Source organism: Sinocyclocheilus grahami, unplaced genomic scaffold, assembly GCF_001515645.1.
Source record: "Sinocyclocheilus grahami isolate Dianchi unplaced genomic scaffold, SAMN03320097.WGS_v1.1 scaffold1112.1, whole genome shotgun sequence".
NCBI lineage: Eukaryota > Metazoa > Chordata > Actinopteri > Cypriniformes > Cyprinidae > Sinocyclocheilus > Sinocyclocheilus grahami.
The window spans coordinates 240,877-257,824 of NW_015506291.1; the positions used below are offsets into that span (position 1 = coordinate 240,877).

Sequence of the window (16,948 nt, forward strand, 5' to 3'; positions counted from 1 at the left end):
AAGACTAGCGGAAAATGCATTGATACACCTTTATTACATAGTTTATTTTGATAGGTGAACTGTCTTTGTAGTGTCAAGGGAAAGCTCCTCCACAGTGCATATTAGCGAACTAGAGAAAGACCGTCTTTAATGCTAGCCACAATAAATCACTATTTTTCTGCACTAAACGGTTAATTTTGGCAACATATTTTCAGAGATGATAGACGAGATGTTATAGAATAATAATTTAATGAAAAAGCAATTTTGACGACAAATTGACATTCAACCTATTTTTTTAATTTCCTGAAAACGTCCCAGCGCGACATCCGACGGGTTTTCCTAGATCACATCACATATAGTATGAATGTAATCTGGATGTATTGCATTGGTCATGTCATCATTGCTGCGACCTACCGGCTTCGTTTCACTTTGATTCACAGATTGTCTCCTTTAGCCAATAAGATAAATGTCCACTGGATGCACACTGCAGAATCTCGGTGGAAGTAGTAGGTCATCTGGGTATTTTTTGCTTACTGTTTGAAGAATACTGTGAATTAGGCTATAGTTCTGATCTGATCATCATCCAGTCTGTCTGTGGCAACGTCTCCAAGAGGCTTCAAAAACCTACCTGCAAAGCTACATGAAAAACTAGTGTAGGGCAAAAAGCTGCTTTAAACACAGAGGATGCTCATACCAGATGTTGTTTTAATCTAGTTAATAGAAGTTAATTGATAAAGAAAATCTATTTATGACACTATTGTTGACATAACAATAGCATCCTCATTTTACACCATTTTTACACAAGTGCCTCAAACTTTTAACAGTACTGTAGCTTTGCAGGAGGTTTCTTGAAGCGTCTTTGAGACACAGTCTGTCTCAGTTTGTTCTGTTTCTTCATGTGACTCCAGACAGACTGATGAGGATCAGATCTCTTTTTTAGCTCTTTCTAATAATTTTAGCCACCAGTGTAAATGTAATGTATGGTGCTTCTCAGAAGTATGTGATTTGGGCTGCAGCCCCTGATAAGCTCCTGCGGTTGTGTTTCTTGCAGCAGCTGAAGCCAGCGGCTCGTCCTCCAGGCCTCTAGAGCCTCTCTCCATTCTCCCGCCGGACCAGAGACCCCCAGAACCTCCAGAACCGCCTCCCTGCGCAGACCTGGACTACCGGCAGGCCCCCAAGACCAATCCGGCTCTGCCGTCCTTCGCAGCCCCAGGAGAAGCTCCCAGACCTTCGGAGCCAGACTTCAGCTGCCCCCCGCCGCCGTTTGGCTTCCCAGACAGCTACCTCGGCCACATGATGCCCCCTCAGCTGCCTCTCGGCCCGGAGACCTTCACTCACGGAGCCGGCGCGGTGTTCAGCGGAGACAAGGACCATCGCTTCGAGTACAATCACAGCGGACCGGCACCGGCCCCTCCGGGCCAAGTCTGGACTTCTCCATCCCAATCCCTTCCGCTCGGGTACGTTCCCCACGTGAACACGGCCGCGCTTCGGGGCAGAGGACTCCCTTTTTGACCGGATCCTGACGAACTTCCAGACGCCTTGGAAAAGGAAGACTAATTCTGATGATACACGGGGCAATTTTTTGAGCAATGTTGCTAGGCAACTTTGGTTAAAAGGTTAGTTCACCCAAACATTCTGTCATTAATTACTCGCCCTCATGTCGTTCCAAACCTGTAACACCTTCAGAACACAAATTAAGATATTTTTGATGAAATCCGAGAGCTTTCTGCATAGACTGCAATGCAACTGAAATGTTCCCAGGTCCAGAAACGTAGCAAGGACATCGATAAAACAGTCCATGTGACATCAGTGGCTCAACTTCAATTTTGCAAAGATATGAGAATACTTTGTGCGTGCAAAGAAAACAAAAATAACAATTTATTCAACAATTCTTTTCCCCGAGTTACTGTCTTCCAACATTTTGGAGAGTACCCCAGAACGTAATCAGCGCTGTTTATGTTCAGGATAAAGCACATGCATGCTATTATTGTTTTCTTTGCTCACAAAAAGTATTCTCGTAGCTTCGCAAAAATTGAAGTTGAGCCACTGATGTCACATGGACTGTTTTATCGATGTCCTTGCTACATTTCTGGACCTGGGAACATTTCAGTTGCATTGCAGTCTATGCAGAAAGCTCTCGGATTTCATCAGAAATATCTTAATTTGTGTTCTGAAGGTGTTACAGGTTTGGAACGACACGAGGGTGAGTAATTAATGACATAATTTTAATTTTTGGGTGAACTAACCTTTTAATGTTGCTTTCAGCGGGCGACCAGGTGACACAGGGCCCACGACCCATCTAAAGTATCCCGATAGAAATGTGTGCTACCCGTTCTCAATGGGGAAGTGGCCAAGCAACATTGCTCAAAAAAAGCACCCTGCAAAATTGCTCAAAAAGTTGCCCCATGTATCATCAGCCCAAAAGACGCACGCAGTTGCCCTCGACCCGCACTAAGAGTCTCAGAACTGGATTTGTAAGATTTCGAAGAAGCCCGAGGGCACTCGAGGAACCGCTTGGAGGGCGAGCTGTTGGGATGGGAATTTTTGCATTTCCCGCTCGTACCGTTTCATAGAGCTGTTACCGTTTCCCCTCCGATTGACTTTTGTAATCTACTCTACTGCTGTCTTTTAAATTAAAACTGTACCTTTTTTGAGTGTGCATTTAAAATACAGGGTACGTGTTTTAATGACCTTTAACTGCGTAAGGACAGACTAGTATTACGATGAAGTTTTGCACTACTGAACAAAGTAGGTGGAAACAAGCTGTATCTGCACACGTACAGGACCAGTAATGGAAGTCGTTTCTTTTTACTTTTTTGGTCCGTTGTTTTTTTTTTTCTTTCTTCATTTCTAATGATTCAGCAATTACGGGCTCTGTGGCAAGGGTAGTTCGCTGGAGGGGCTTGTGAAGGACTCCGGAGAGACTGGTAGCACTTCTCGACTGAGCTGCTGAATCTGCTGAACGAGTGAACGGATCAACGCTCCTGCCGGCTCTCGTCTATAGCCGTTGTAAAACTGAAAGTAAAGAGACGTTTAACTGACTTCGAGGAGATGAGCAACAATGTCTTTTTGTATGAAGATGACCCCCCCCCTTTGGCAAATGTTTATTAAAGAAATGCCAACCATGTACTGGTATTTTTAATTCTTTGTATATTTTTGTGTCTCCTGTGCATCTATAATCAAACATATGCACAATTTATGGACTGATTTTCATTTTTGGATGAACTAACCCTTTAATTGTGCAAATCGTTGATTTGTATGAATTTGCTCTTTGTTATAATGGTAAGTGTTTGCATGCAGGGCCTTCGAGCAGGCAGGGATGATGCTGAAGGTGAGTGCTGTTTGTTTCTTAAGGGATTCTTGAGTTCGACTTGCATTCCAATCATTCAGATTTGCTGTTGACTATATATATGCGTCAAAGACGAAAAAGGGATTAAGCATAACAACAATAAGTTAAATACGGCTTTAAATTGTTGTTTTTCCAACAAAAAAAAATCTGTTTAATTTAATTGCAATTTTGTTTTTGTTTTTCTGAGCAAAAAATAAATATCATACATGTTCCCTGATTTACAGAAGAGAGCCACTAAAATGTCATTCTGTAACAATCTTGTCAGGCATATTTATGACATATTATAAGACTAATTACTTTCACCACAAATACTAATTGGTTGTAATTTAACATTTTTAAAAGTGCCACTATCCTAGGTTTTGCCCATTTGGTCAGTAAGAATGTTTAACTCATTTAAAACACAATCAAATTTTATATGCTCTCTTATTCTTTTATATATTTTAATATGTACACGTCAGAATAAGCATGTTGTTTGGATTTTTACATAAATACTGTGTTACACTGAATGACGATGTAGCATTATTTCAACCAAATTTTGATATTTTATTCTCCAAAAACTGATTTGAAACCTTAAAAGTAGACACTTTACTTACATTTAATGTGCTTTCTATGGACATAAAATCACTTTTGTAAATTTATTTTGATGCGGACATCTTAACGTTTTTGACACATGTACTGTATGTATGTGTGTGTGTGTGTGTGTGTGTATATATGAACTGTGAGCATGATTGAGATGTGTGTGTGTTTGCTGTTCTGTCGCAGGACATGCAGAGGTTGCCTGAAGCTGTGCAGTACATAGAGAAGGCCAGCATGATGTACGTGGAGAACGGCACTCCAGACACCGCCGCCATGGCCCTCGACCGAGCCGGAAAGTGTGTGCTTCACAAACCTGCTTACAGTGTTGGGAAGGTTACTTTGGACATGTAATAGGTTACAGATTACAAGTTACCCTATTTAAAAAGAAATAAGTAGTGTAATTTTTAAAATTACTTTATTAAAGTAATGCAACTGATTACTAGGGATGCACGATATTGGATTTTTGCCGATATTTTTCAACTCATTGTGACCGATGCCGATACCGATATATTTCCTTTTGTTTGGAAACAACACCAAGTCTCTCCTGTGTGGAAATTATAAGCAAATTAGTTTTAATTTTGGTTAGTTTTTAACAAGAACTTATTTGTTAGAATTAAATAAACAATAATGAAGTTCTTTTATAATGACAGTACATTGAAGCTTTGCAAATAACTATAAATAAACTATATATCAATCGCTGCATTTGTTTCTTCAGAAAGATGCAGCAGTAACCTTAACATTTCATTTTAAGATTCAACATGGTGTAAAAAATATCATAATTTGTTTAAATATCGGTATTGGCAAAATCCACTATCGGTCGACCTCTAATATATATATATATATATATATATTTTTTTTTTTCAGTATTTTATTTATAGATATATAAAAAATTTTGTACCTGTATTTCAAGTTTTGAGATTCCTGGTACAACAGTTTGAGACCCAAGCATTGATACAGCATTTAAAGTGGATTTTTATGTACTGTATGAGCCACTTTATGAATAAGTCACTGATATGTGGGTTGCTTTTAGACTCCAGATGCCGGCCTGTAGAAAGTGTTTCATGTTCTTGTTAACATACATTTATAAATTTTTAACGGTGCTTGACGGTACCAGCCTGTGTCATTATCTCTCTCTCTTTCTCCATTGTGTGTTCAGCGTGTCACTCTAACATTAGCTGCTCTTTAGTCCTGACTTAAGAGCTGTATTCGTCCAGCTAATGGTCTTCATATATAGTGATTAGTGATGCTAAAGCAATAGTAAGTAATTACATTTTAACAAAGTTTTTGCCACAGACACAAATGTATCCTGAAGTCATGCAGCATGTTTAGCCATATCTAGAATGTGATGCTGTTGACTTGGTAACCACCTAGCAACCGTGTAGTTCTGGTTGTAATTGCGTGTTTTGTGTGTTTCAGGCGTTCTGTGATGAGCTGGAGTCTCTGATCCAGGATCAGATGAAGAAGGGGAAAAACCCCACCAGTTTACTTGCGCTGCAGCAGATCGCTGACTTCATGACCACCAGCGTCCCCACCGTGTACCCCGCCGGCCCACAGGGAGGAATGGCAGCCCTCAACATGAGTGAGTGTGGGACTGTCCTGCGTTACTGTGTCTGTCTCTCAAGCAGTGTTACTTTAGTATCACTAATATACTAAAAATTATATTAAGATGTAGTTTTTTTTATTTAGATTTTTTTTATGTGTCAAAGACGAAAAGGGTTTAAGCATAAAAACAGTAAGTGTAATACTGCTTTAAATTGTTGTTTAAAAACAAATTAAAAAGTTTTCCGTTTAATTTAATTGCATTTTTGTTTTTCTGAGCAAAAAATAAATATAAATTTTTCCCTGATTTACAGAAGAGACCCACTAAATTGTCATTCAGTGTAGCATTCTTGTCAGGCATATTTACAATAAAAATCAATTTATGACATTAAAAGACTAATTACTTTCACCCCAGATACTAATTGGTTGTAATTTTACATTTTTAAAATGTGCCACTATCCTAGGTTTTGCCCATTTGGTCAGTAAGAATGTTTAACTCATTTAAAACACAATCAAATTGAATATGCTCTCTTATTCTTTTATATATTTTAATATGTACACATCAGAATAAGCATGATGTTGAATTTTTACATAAATATTGTGTTACACTGAATGACGATGTAGCATTATTTCAACCATATTTTGACATTTGATTTGAAACCTTAAAAGTAGACACTTTACTTACATTTAATGTGCTTTCTATGGACATAAATCACTTTTGTAAATTTATTTAGATGCGGACTGATCTTTGATCTTAACGTCTTTGACACATGTACTGTATGTATGTGTGTGTGTGTGTGTGTGTGTGTGTATGAACTGTGAGCATGATTGAGATGTGTGTGTGATTTGAAACCTTAAAAGTAGACACTTTACTTACATTTAATGTGCTTTCTATGGACATAAAATCACTTTTGTAAATTTATTTTGATGCGGACATCTTAACGTTTTTGACACATGTACTGTATGTATGTGTGTGTGTGTGTGTGTGTGTATATATGAACTGTGAGCATGATTGAGATGTGTGTGTGTTTGCTGTTCTGTCGCAGGACATGCAGAGGTTGCCTGAAGCTGTGCAGTACATAGAGAAGGCCAGCATGATGTACGTGGAGAACGGCACTCCAGACACCGCCGCCATGGCCCTCGACCGAGCCGGAAAGTGTGTGCTTCACAAACCTGCTTACAGTGTTGGGAAGGTTACTTTGGACATGTAATAGGTTACAGATTACAAGTTACCCTATTTAAAAAGAAATAAGTAGTGTAATTTTTAAAATTACTTTATTAAAGTAATGCAACTGATTACTAGGGATGCACGATATTGGATTTTTGCCGATATTTTTCAACTCATTGTGACCGATGCCGATACCGATATATTTCCTTTTGTTTGGAAACAACACCAAGTCTCTCCTGTGTGGAAATTATAAGCAAATTAGTTTTAATTTTGGTTAGTTTTTAACAAGAACTTATTTGTTAGAATTAAATAAACAATAATGAAGTTCTTTTATAATGACAGTACATTGAAGCTTTGCAAATAACTATAAATAAACTATATATCAATCGCTGCATTTGTTTCTTCAGAAAGATGCAGCAGTAACCTTAACATTTCATTTTAAGATTCAACATGGTGTAAAAAATATCATAATTTGTTTAAAAAATATAACATATTACACATTAATGAATAAATCAGTATATATAATATTATTTAATTTGCAAGTGTCATGTCTGTGATTTTTTTTTTTTTTTATTATTTATGTAAGCTAATAGCTTCTGACCTTTAAAATTAAAACTTTCTCATGATTTTATGGCATCAATTACTGCTTTATTTAATCAGAGAAACAGTCTAAATGTTATTTGTGTATTTTACTTTCATTTTATTAAAAGTAGGCCAACAGCGTTTTAATTCCTCTTATGGGCAAGACATATCGGCATAATTGTTCATATCGGTCCGATAATATCGTGCATCCCTACTGATTACTTTTCCAAATTTCTTATGTCTTCTAATGTTTTTAACTGTTAATCGTTTTTAAAACATGTAAGCCAGGTAGCTCTCAACACCGTCAGACTTTCGCAATCCTTCATCACTTGTATTTAGATTGTGATAATATCATTTTAAAGCACAGCCACCACAAAATCAGACTGACTTTGAGATCATTCTGAGGTTAAATAAAGATTTAAAACCATTACGAGAAATAGATTGATAGCTATGATGTTTTTGAAATAAAATGTTTGCATACTTTGCAACACTGGCATCTAACAATAGCTTAGAAAAAAACAAGTTGATCTTAAAAAATAAAGCAAATGCATTAATCCAAATAGGAAATAAAACGGTACTAAAGTACTGAAAACATTGGTGTCTCATATTTTAAAGCAGTCAATGCAATTTATGAAAGAAGTCAATTAAACCTGTATGTGGGTGTGTATGTGAATCAAATTCAGATTCTTTTGTAGTTCTTAACATTTTCATAGTAACAATTTTTTTCCTCAGTAGCTGTAATCGATTGCAGTTACATTTATTGTGTAATTAAATGACGTGATTCCGTTACATGTGACTAGTTCTTCAGAGCAGTTAACGAGCCGCTGATCTTGTTGCTTGCAGGTTGATTGAAGCTCTGGATTTGGCGAAAGCCGTTCATCTGTACCAGCAGGCAGCAGGGGTGTTCGAGGTTCGTAGCGGCTCCACCAAACGCTGCACGCATTAGGACCAGCTACAAACAAACATTCATGTCCTTTCTTGTTTTCTCAGAACGAGGAGCGACTGCGGCAAGCAGTGGAGCTCGTCGGCAAAGCTTCCAGACTTCTTGTTAGACAACGGAAGTAATTGTTGCTTTATTCTTACTTGAATTTTCATTTTAGTCAGTCACTTGCAGGTTGATTGAAGCTCTGGATTTGGCGAAAGCCGTTCATCTGTACCAGCAGGCAGCAGGGGTGTTCGAGGTTCGTAGCGGCTCCGCCAAATGCCGCATGCATTAGGACCAGCTACAAACAAACATTCATGTCCTTTCTTGTTTTCTCAGAACGAGGAGCGACTGCGGCAAGCAGTGGAGCTCGTCGGCAAAGCTTCCAGACTTCTTGTTAGACAACGGAAGTAATTGTTGCTTTATTCTTACTTGAATTTTCATTTTAGTCAGTCATCTAGTTTATTAGTTTGTATTAAAAACAACTTGTCATATGTGGCCCTGGAGCACAAAACCAGTCATAAGGGTCAATTTCTTTAAATTGAGATGTGTGCATCATCTGAAAGCTGAATAAATAAGCTTCCATTGATGTATGGTTTGTTAGGATCGGACAATATTTGGCTGATATACACCTATTAGAAAATCTGGAATCTGAGAGGTGCAAAAAAATCTAAATATTGAGAAAATCATCTTTAAAGTTGTCCAAATGAAGTTCTTAGCAATGCATATTACTAATCAAACATTAAGTTTTGATATATTTACGGTAGGACATTTACAAAATATCTTCATGGAACATGATCTTTACTTAATATCCTAATGATTTTTGGCATAAAAGAGAAATGTATAATTTTGACCCATACAATGTATTGTTGGCTATTGCTACAAATATCCCCCAGCGACTCAACACTGCTTTTGTGATCCAGGGTCACATATAATATCAGTGTAAAGCATGCTCTGAGTGAATTAGACTAGATTCTTAGCTGTAAATCCAGAATATCCAGTATTAGATGAGTGTATTGTTTTTGTGCGTGTTTTATTGTTGTACATGCGATGCGTTGATTCGACTTGATTTTGTACCAAAATGGAATTTGTATTTATTCTACACTTGGGCCTCTAACACTAATTCTATTTCTATTTTATCTACTTGTTTTATTTTATTGATTTAAAAACACCTTGCTATGTGTGCTGCGTTAGGCTTGTCATAGCACTTATTATCATTGCGCTCTTGTTGGTTCTGATTGCTTCTGTTGTTTGGATAAAAGCGTCTGCTAAATGACTGAATGTAAATTAGTTTAATACAAGATGAGTGATGCTGATTACAGGTTTGATGAAGCTGCCGTGTCCCTTCAGAAGGAGAAGAACATGTATAAAGAAATCGAGAATTATCCGACGTGTTTTAAGGTGCGTCAGTATTACTGAGCTGTAAAGCCTTTGCAGTCACAGGTGCATTACCACACATGACTGTCCTGTTTTTGTGCTCAGAAAACGATCGCACAAGTGCTGGTGCATCTGCACAGAAGAGACTATGTGGCGGCAGAGAAGTGCGTGCGGGAGAGCTACAGCATCCCAGGATTCAGCGGGAGCGAGGACTGCGTGGCCATGGAAAAATACTGTAAACGGACAAAAAAAAAAAACATTCTCCCCCCTTTTTTTTTTTTTTTTGGAATAAAGTGTTCTATAAATCAGAATATGTGATGTATAATATAATATATATGAACAACCCCTCAGTAAAACCCATCTATATTGATAAAGAAAACTGTAAAGTTTGGTGTAAGAGAAAAGAAAAATGAAATCTTCAGATGCAAATAGATAAAAGTGCAATCATAAAACCAGGCAAAATGATATATGAACAAATCCCTCTGTAAAAACCTTAAGAATATAGGCATGTAAGTGTAGATTTCTGATTCATTTTGAGAAAACACCTTTAAAGGTATTTATTGAAACTGAAATCTGCAGAAGCAAATAGATAAAGTTCAATAAAATAAATGCTTCTGTATTTTGGATGATTTCTTTGCACTAGTCTGAAAGAAAACACGGAAGCAAAAGCTCACAATATCTGTGCCTGTAGTGTCTTGCCTTAAATGTGTGAACTTTATTTCTATTGAAAAAAAAATCACATAAAGGTTATGACATTTTTATTATTATTAATTGCATTTTGTCAGTTTGTTGCATCTTAGCTGTCCGTCAGAGCACAGTTACCTTTAGTTTTTAGTTAGTTTTTTTGTCTTTCTAATCTTTTCATTATCTCCTATTTGTTTCACTCACCCTTTCAAGAGTTTGCCAGGTTTGTCATCAAAAACATTTGCATGTTACAGTAGTGTAGAGAAACTCTCCAGTAGTTTATTTCCTTTCAGTCCCCCTATAACGTCAGTCATAATTGATCATTTCAGCCCTTAGAAATAAACAGGTTGTTGTGCTTATGTATCAATAAGACATCAGTCTGTGAATGATCTCGTTCATATTTTCATATTAGCTAGTTAAGTCCACATGCTTCAGTCAGTCATCAGGGCAGAGTGCATGCTGAACATACTGAAGTGTTAATGAGATTTCATAACTCGCTGACAGAAGCATTTGAGCACACTGTCGTCTCGCATGTTCTCCAGTATGCAAAGCTTGCCCTCAGCCTGACGGTGCCTGGAGGAGGGAAGAAGAAAGCTGCTGCTGCTGCTGCCGCTGGAGATTCAGGAGCCGCGCCGCCGGAGGAAGAGGAGGATGAGTACGCTGGAGGCCTCTGTTAAACCTAAAACCAAACATATTCCACATCTGCTGCTTCAGACTCCTCCATGAAGGTGCATGCATGCTCCCTAAACATTAGATTCCTGTACTGGAGGGGTTTGTGTTTCAAGAAGCTTTCAGAGAAACCCATGCTAGGCCTCACATGTAAGCAGCACGTTCATGCAACGTCATCCTCTCTTAAGTATGCATATTTATTTAGGTTTGCCTTCCAAAACTCATGTTAAAATGTACATTTGTTTTCTCAGGTGTTTTCAGGCAAACCCATATGGAAGCTTGTTTCTGCCATGTGATAAACGAAATAAATAAAGACAATTAAGGTAGACTTTCTATCTCACAATTCAGCGCTTTCTTCTGTATAAACGAAGAATTGCAAATGCAGAATTGCCGTTGAACATACAAAGAAAAACAACAGAATAGCAGAATTGCAAGATGTAGAATTCTGAAGGGATAAAAAGTCAGAATTCCATGAAAAACAGACTTCAAATAAAAACTAAAAGAGATTAGAATTGCGATGGGGGAAAAAAAAAGTCAAAATTGTGAGATTTAAAAAAAAGTTGCAATTACCTTAATTTTTTTTATTGCATGGTGGAAACAAACTTCAAAAACCCAAACCTGACAAACAGCTTTACGGTTCAGTGGGACCTTCTGTGGGTGAATCAGGAGCTCAGTCTTTATATGTGCAGTATTTCAAACATTTTGAGTAGTGCTGGAATACTACACATCGTTTTAAATTATACTATATTATACTACATATATTCTATATGTTGGAAATTAAATAACAGTGCCTGCTTTACCAAAAGAGGGAATGTATTTACTGTACACTGTGTTTGTAGCTTTAAGTTTAGTGGAATAAGTTTAAACAATATTAGTCTTGTCATATGGAGCATGAAATGCATGAAATGCCTTAAGATTATCTGAACATGAGAAACTCAATCTTAGTTTATTTTTTGTTTTAATGGAGAAAGGTGTGCTTTAAAATCGCAGGGAACAATTTCTGTTAATTCTGGATTTGCATGGTTTCACAACGCCACTGAATAAAGAGAATCTGTGATTTTTTGCATATTTTAGATCCGAGTTTCTGTAGACTTTTTAATGCATACAAAATGGTCCTTGAAATGCACGTAACGAAAACTAAAAGTGCAACAGGTAGACGGGACAAATAAGACAATAGTTGGTTTCCAGCATGTGCTTTATGCTCATGATATTGATCCACAATCACGGCGAGGTGTCAGCAACGTGACGTCCTGAAGCGCGGATACTCTTCCTGAGAACCTTTCAGTCCTTCGTTCAAGCTAGGATAGATCATGATTTCAGTGTTACATAGTCTTAGAAACCCAAGCACTTCTGGGTCCAGTTTTCTCTGAAGAAAAAATTGGCTAGTGTTCAGTCACCGTCTCCTTTCTTTGTTCAAGTTTACGGCCAGCTACCAGGACAGCATATTGCACAATGCGCGACTAACCAATCTCCCGACAGACAGGTGGCGCTAGAGCTCATTAAAGATCCCATTGGTCGTGGCAGCTTCTGAATCAGGGCTCTTTGGTACAGCTGTAGGTCTCATTGTATTGGCAGTCGAACCTGTCCCGACGAGCCGCCTTCCTGCGAGAAGCAGCATCCTTTGGGTTTTAAGGCAATCCCAGCAGGCTCATTTGGTCTTCTCCCTCGTCCACTTGATCATGGTCTCTGGCGAGCGGTAAAGGAAGATGAGTTTGGCGTACAGGTCCTCCTCCAGCTCCAGCTCGCCGGTTTCCCGCACGAGGAAGATGTCGGTGCAGAGTTTGAGGATGCGGTCGACGCACGGAAGCTCTTCGAACATGATGGAGTGCGAGATGCCGCTGAAGAACTCGCGGACGAATTTCCCGATCACCAGCACCACGGATGCGTAGAGGCCCATGATACTGCAAGAGACACAGCGAGGCCTTACTTACATCTGCAGCCGCGATCCAGAGCATCAACAAGCAGCAATTCATTCACTCACCACCATGTCATCCAAGATGTTCATGTCTTTCTTTCATTCTTCAGTCGGAAAGGAATTAAGTTTTTTTGAGGAAAACATTCCAGGATTTTTCTCCATATAGTGGACTTCAATGGTGGCCAGTGATTTGAAAGTCCAAAAATGCAGTTTCAAAGGGCTCTACACAATCCCAGCCGAGGAATAAGGGTCTTATCTAGCAAAACGATTGGTCATTTTCTTAAAAAAAATTGTTTTTATTTATACAGTTTTTAATTATTTATACGTCTTTATTAGGTGATGTTGGAAAGGTCATGTAGGCACTACGTCACGTAGGCGGAAGTACCGACTTAAGTAAAAAGTCATTGCACTTTACAAAAAAGGTAAAACAACGATGTCGGATGATTTTAAAGTTGGAGGAGTAAATGAGATGGAGTTTTTAACCAAAGTACAAAGATGAAGAACTAATGTGCGTGACCTTTCCAACATGATTACGTAATGTGTGAAGACGGACATCGCAGAGCTAAAGCAAGCCCAACATTTGTGGTTTAAAAAGTTATTTTTTTTTTTCCCCCAGAAAATGATTCGTTAGATAAGACCCTTATTCCTCGGCTGGGATCGTGTAGAGCTCTTTGAAGCTGAATTGAAACTGCATTTTTAACCTTCAATCCATTGAGCACCACTGAAGTCCACTATATGAAGAAAAATACTGGAATGTTTTCCTCAAAAACCTTAACTTCTTTGCGACTGAAGAACGAAAGACATGAACATCTTGGATGACATGCGGGTGAGTAGATTATCAGGTCATTTTTATTCTGGAAGTGAACTTATCCAAGGCAGAATGAGGACCTAAGCATGGCAGGAAGCATCACACCAACAAAAATGAGTAATTAAATACATTTTGAGATGATTTTAGTCAAAATGGTTGAAAAATCATAAATCACTAGTGATCTGATTTAATGGTTTATCATTTTTGACCAATAGGTCTAATTACTGAATTGATGTGGTGTGGTCTCAGATGCAGTTTGGCATCATGCCATCAAATTCGTTGATGTGGTAAATGAGAACTAATTCATCTATCGACACGAAATCCATACGTTTGGACTTGAGTTTGGTGAAAATTGGACAAATGGTCTAGGAGGAGTTCGAAAAAGTAGGTTTTCATTGCCTTGGCAATATACCGGTCGACCACTAATAAACATGCATGAATGAGAAAAAGCAATGCTGCTTGTACAAAAGTCAAGCCGCAAAAAACAATGCGCTGACTGAGGCATGTATGGAGAAAGCCAACTGTCACACACACTTGTGTAAAAATGTCTGTCTTGTCGAGTATTCACATAAAAACCGTAGGCTGCAAGTGAATGTAGACTGCGGTGCGATAGGTCTTAAAGTGACAGCAGTCTAATAATCCTGATGCTGTCTGTCATTAATGTTAATCAAACAACAAAAGACAGAGAAAATCACTCTCTGATCTTGACTGATTCACTTTAGTAGCTATAATAAGGATTAATCTGTATTTAAATTATACAGTGAAGACTATGCAATGCTTTATTTTACATTTGATTCATTTCTGTACTATTTTGTACCTTTCCTACCTATTGTTTGTCATTTGTTCTTACTTTTAATAACTGTAATCATTGTTGTGTCTTATGAAAGACTTTCTAATGTTTTTTTTCTGTAATGCATGACAACTGCACATCTAACAGTGCATTAAATAGTCAATGTGATGCAACCACAAAATCTGTCATTTTACAAAAACGAAAAAGTGAAACTGGTGATGATTGAACTGCGTGCTCAGAGATGTTTGGGACGGTCTCCCGTGACTCACCCGTAACCTGCCAAGAAGCCCAGGCTGGGAGGACTGACTTTATCACTGAAGACGTACAGCTGCAGTCCTGCCTCTCTCTTCTTCTCCAGCTTTGACTCGGATCTCATCTGGATCTTCCCTGCCGACGGCTGGTCCACAATCCACCACTCCTGAATGTCCTCCGTGCCGTTGTGAGACCTCTCCAAGTCCAGCTGGATGCTCTTATAACCCTCATCTGGCACAGAGGGAGTGATGAGATGTGAGAGTTACAGCTGACGTCAGTATTCATGGAGAAAGTCATCCTGATTCTGCATTACCTGAATAAAGCTGACCGACTGGTTTGGCGTTTGAGTCACTCGGTGCTCGAATAAAGCAGGGAAACACTTGCTCTATGACCCTGTGAATGAGAAAATGGATCATAAATACAAGCATTGATGTAAGTATGAAATGCACGATTTAAATGTTGAATTTGTACTTACACAGGTTTATTTCTGGTTCCATTGAGTAACGCTATCAGCTCCTGTCTAGTGTTCATGTCCAGATATGTGATGTGTTTGTCCACTGCAAACTCAGCCTTTGCTCCCAGACTCAGATTCCTGCACAAGAGAGAAGTATTATGGGATATATTTAGTGTTTAATGATGAAACTGCAATGCACCGGAGAACTGCACTAGAATAAATGACCACTACCATGATTTTTGGACGTCATTGTATTCTTATATACACTAATGTAATCACTACTGTTCAAAAAGTAAGATTTGTTTTTATTATTATTTTTAATTAATACTTTTATTGATCAAGGATGCATTAAATTTATCAAAAGTGCCAGTAAAGACATTTATAATTAACAAAAGTGCCAGTAAAGTTTCTATTTAAAATAAATGCTGTTCTTCTGAACTTTCTATTCATCTGTGAATCCTGAAAAATAAAATGCATGACTGTTTCCACAAAAATATTGTGCAGCACAACTGTTTTCAACATTGATAATAATCAGAAATGTTTCTCGAGCAGCAGATCAGCATATTATACTGATTTCTGAAGATCATGTGACACTGAAGACTGGAGGAATGATGCTGAAAATACAGCTGCGCATCACAGAAATACATTACAGTTTAACACATATTCACATAGAAAACAGCTATTTTAAATTGTAAAACCATTTCACAATTTTTACTGTATTTTTGATTAAATAAAAGCAGCCTTGGTGAGCAGAAGAGACTTATTTTTGAATGGTAGTGTATCTGAATACTGTAATCGTATTATATTTTGTATATATCTAAAAGTGAAAGGGCCAGTCCAGGGGTCTCATTTATGTATGGAGGGGGGGAGATGCACGCATGCACACTCTTCCCCTGACTGGGATTTATAAAGGGATTTTTGCACAGGTTCTGGCATGGCTTTATACATGCATACACAAAATCTAGGTTCTTGTACAGTTTTAGGATGAAATCTACGGAGAGTTTTATAAATGAGGCCCCAGGTGATGCACTGTATCTGTACCTCTGGATGCTCCAGGACATGGTCACAGGGAACTGGTCCTCTTTGCTCAAGACCTCCATCAGGTTCTTTCTGCTGGGAGGACTGATGGTCCAGAGAGAGTTCGAGCTTCCTTCCAGCTCTGCCACAGTCACGTCCTCCGCTGTATACGCCTCCAAGAACTGCAGTGCACTCTGAGAAACAGATTGAACTGCACTTGACACAACGACTAAAGAGCAGCGTTGCTAGAACAACATGCTTCTCCAAACCATCACACTGAGAGTGACTTACAGAATTGTGTTTGTATGAATTCATGAAGCTGATGAAATCTCTGTCAGTGACGTCCTTCAGCTGATTCTGCTGCGCACTCATAGTGAAGATGGGCTAGAAAGCACACACAACACACAGACGTATGTGACCCTGGAGCACAAAAGCAGCGTTAAATCGCTGGGGTATATTTGTAGCAATAGCCAACAATACATTGTATGTGTCAAAATTATTGATTTTTCTTTTATGCCAAAAATCATGTTCCATGAAGATATTTTGTAAATGTTCTACTGTAAATATATCAAAACTTAATTTTTGATTGTTATATGCATCGCTAAGAACTTAATTTGGACAACTTTAAAGGCAGTTCTTTTGCACCCTCAGATTCCAGATTTTCAAATAGTTGTATCTCAAATATTATCCTATCCTAACAAACCATACATCAATAAATTCAGATATAATGGCCATGTAAATATATTTGCCATATTATCTCCACCCCTAAACCCACCCATCTCCACGCCTAAACCCACCCATCTCCACACCTAAACCCACCCATCTCCACCCCTAAACCCACCAATCTCCACCCCTACACCCACCCAT

General features: G+C 38.3%; 3 protein-coding genes across 3 annotated transcripts in view; 2 read left to right on the forward strand and 1 right to left on the reverse strand.

Moving 5' to 3' along the window:
* The window catches only part of LOC107566913 (cyclin-dependent kinase 13-like), a 17,399-nt gene extending 15,800 nt beyond the window's left edge, over positions 1–1,599 (forward strand). The window contains exon 14 of the mRNA XM_016252483.1: positions 1,007–1,599. Within this exon, the coding sequence (XP_016107969.1) occupies positions 1,007–1,491 (485 nt within the window). The 3' untranslated portion in view covers positions 1,492–1,599. The remainder of the gene's footprint in view (positions 1–1,006) is intronic.
* Positions 1,600–3,274: 1,675 nt separating this feature from the next.
* LOC107566914 (gamma-soluble NSF attachment protein-like) lies at positions 3,275–10,853 on the forward strand. Its single transcript, XM_016252484.1, has 7 exons — positions 3,275–3,310; positions 4,091–4,200; positions 8,037–8,103; positions 8,184–8,254; positions 9,438–9,516; positions 9,598–9,727; positions 10,684–10,853. Exons 1-7 carry the CDS (start codon positions 3,299–3,301, stop codon positions 10,851–10,853), a joined length of 639 nt encoding a protein of 212 aa, XP_016107970.1. The 5' UTR covers positions 3,275–3,298.
* Positions 10,854–11,794: 941 nt separating this feature from the next.
* Positions 11,795–16,948, reverse strand: part of LOC107566915 (piezo-type mechanosensitive ion channel component 2-like) — a 64,150-nt gene continuing 58,996 nt past the window's right edge. The window contains exons 39-44 of the mRNA XM_016252485.1: positions 16,373–16,465; positions 16,106–16,275; positions 15,086–15,202; positions 14,924–15,003; positions 14,628–14,841; positions 11,795–12,746 (exon numbers count right to left, since the gene is read on the reverse strand). Coding sequence (XP_016107971.1) covers positions 12,494–12,746; positions 14,628–14,841; positions 14,924–15,003; positions 15,086–15,202; positions 16,106–16,275; positions 16,373–16,465 — 927 coding nt within the window. The 3' untranslated portion in view covers positions 11,795–12,493. The remainder of the gene's footprint in view (positions 12,747–14,627; positions 14,842–14,923; positions 15,004–15,085; positions 15,203–16,105; positions 16,276–16,372; positions 16,466–16,948) is intronic.

Coding starts and splice junctions, on each gene's coding strand:
- LOC107566914 (XM_016252484.1), top strand. Junction 8,255..9,437: donor CTTCTTGTTAGACAACGGAA/GTAATTGTTGCT, acceptor TGCTGATTACAG/GTTTGATGAAGCTGCCGTGT. Junction 9,728..10,683: donor CGTGGCCATGGAAAAATACT/GTAAACGGACAA, acceptor CGCTGACAGAAG/CATTTGAGCACACTGTCGTC.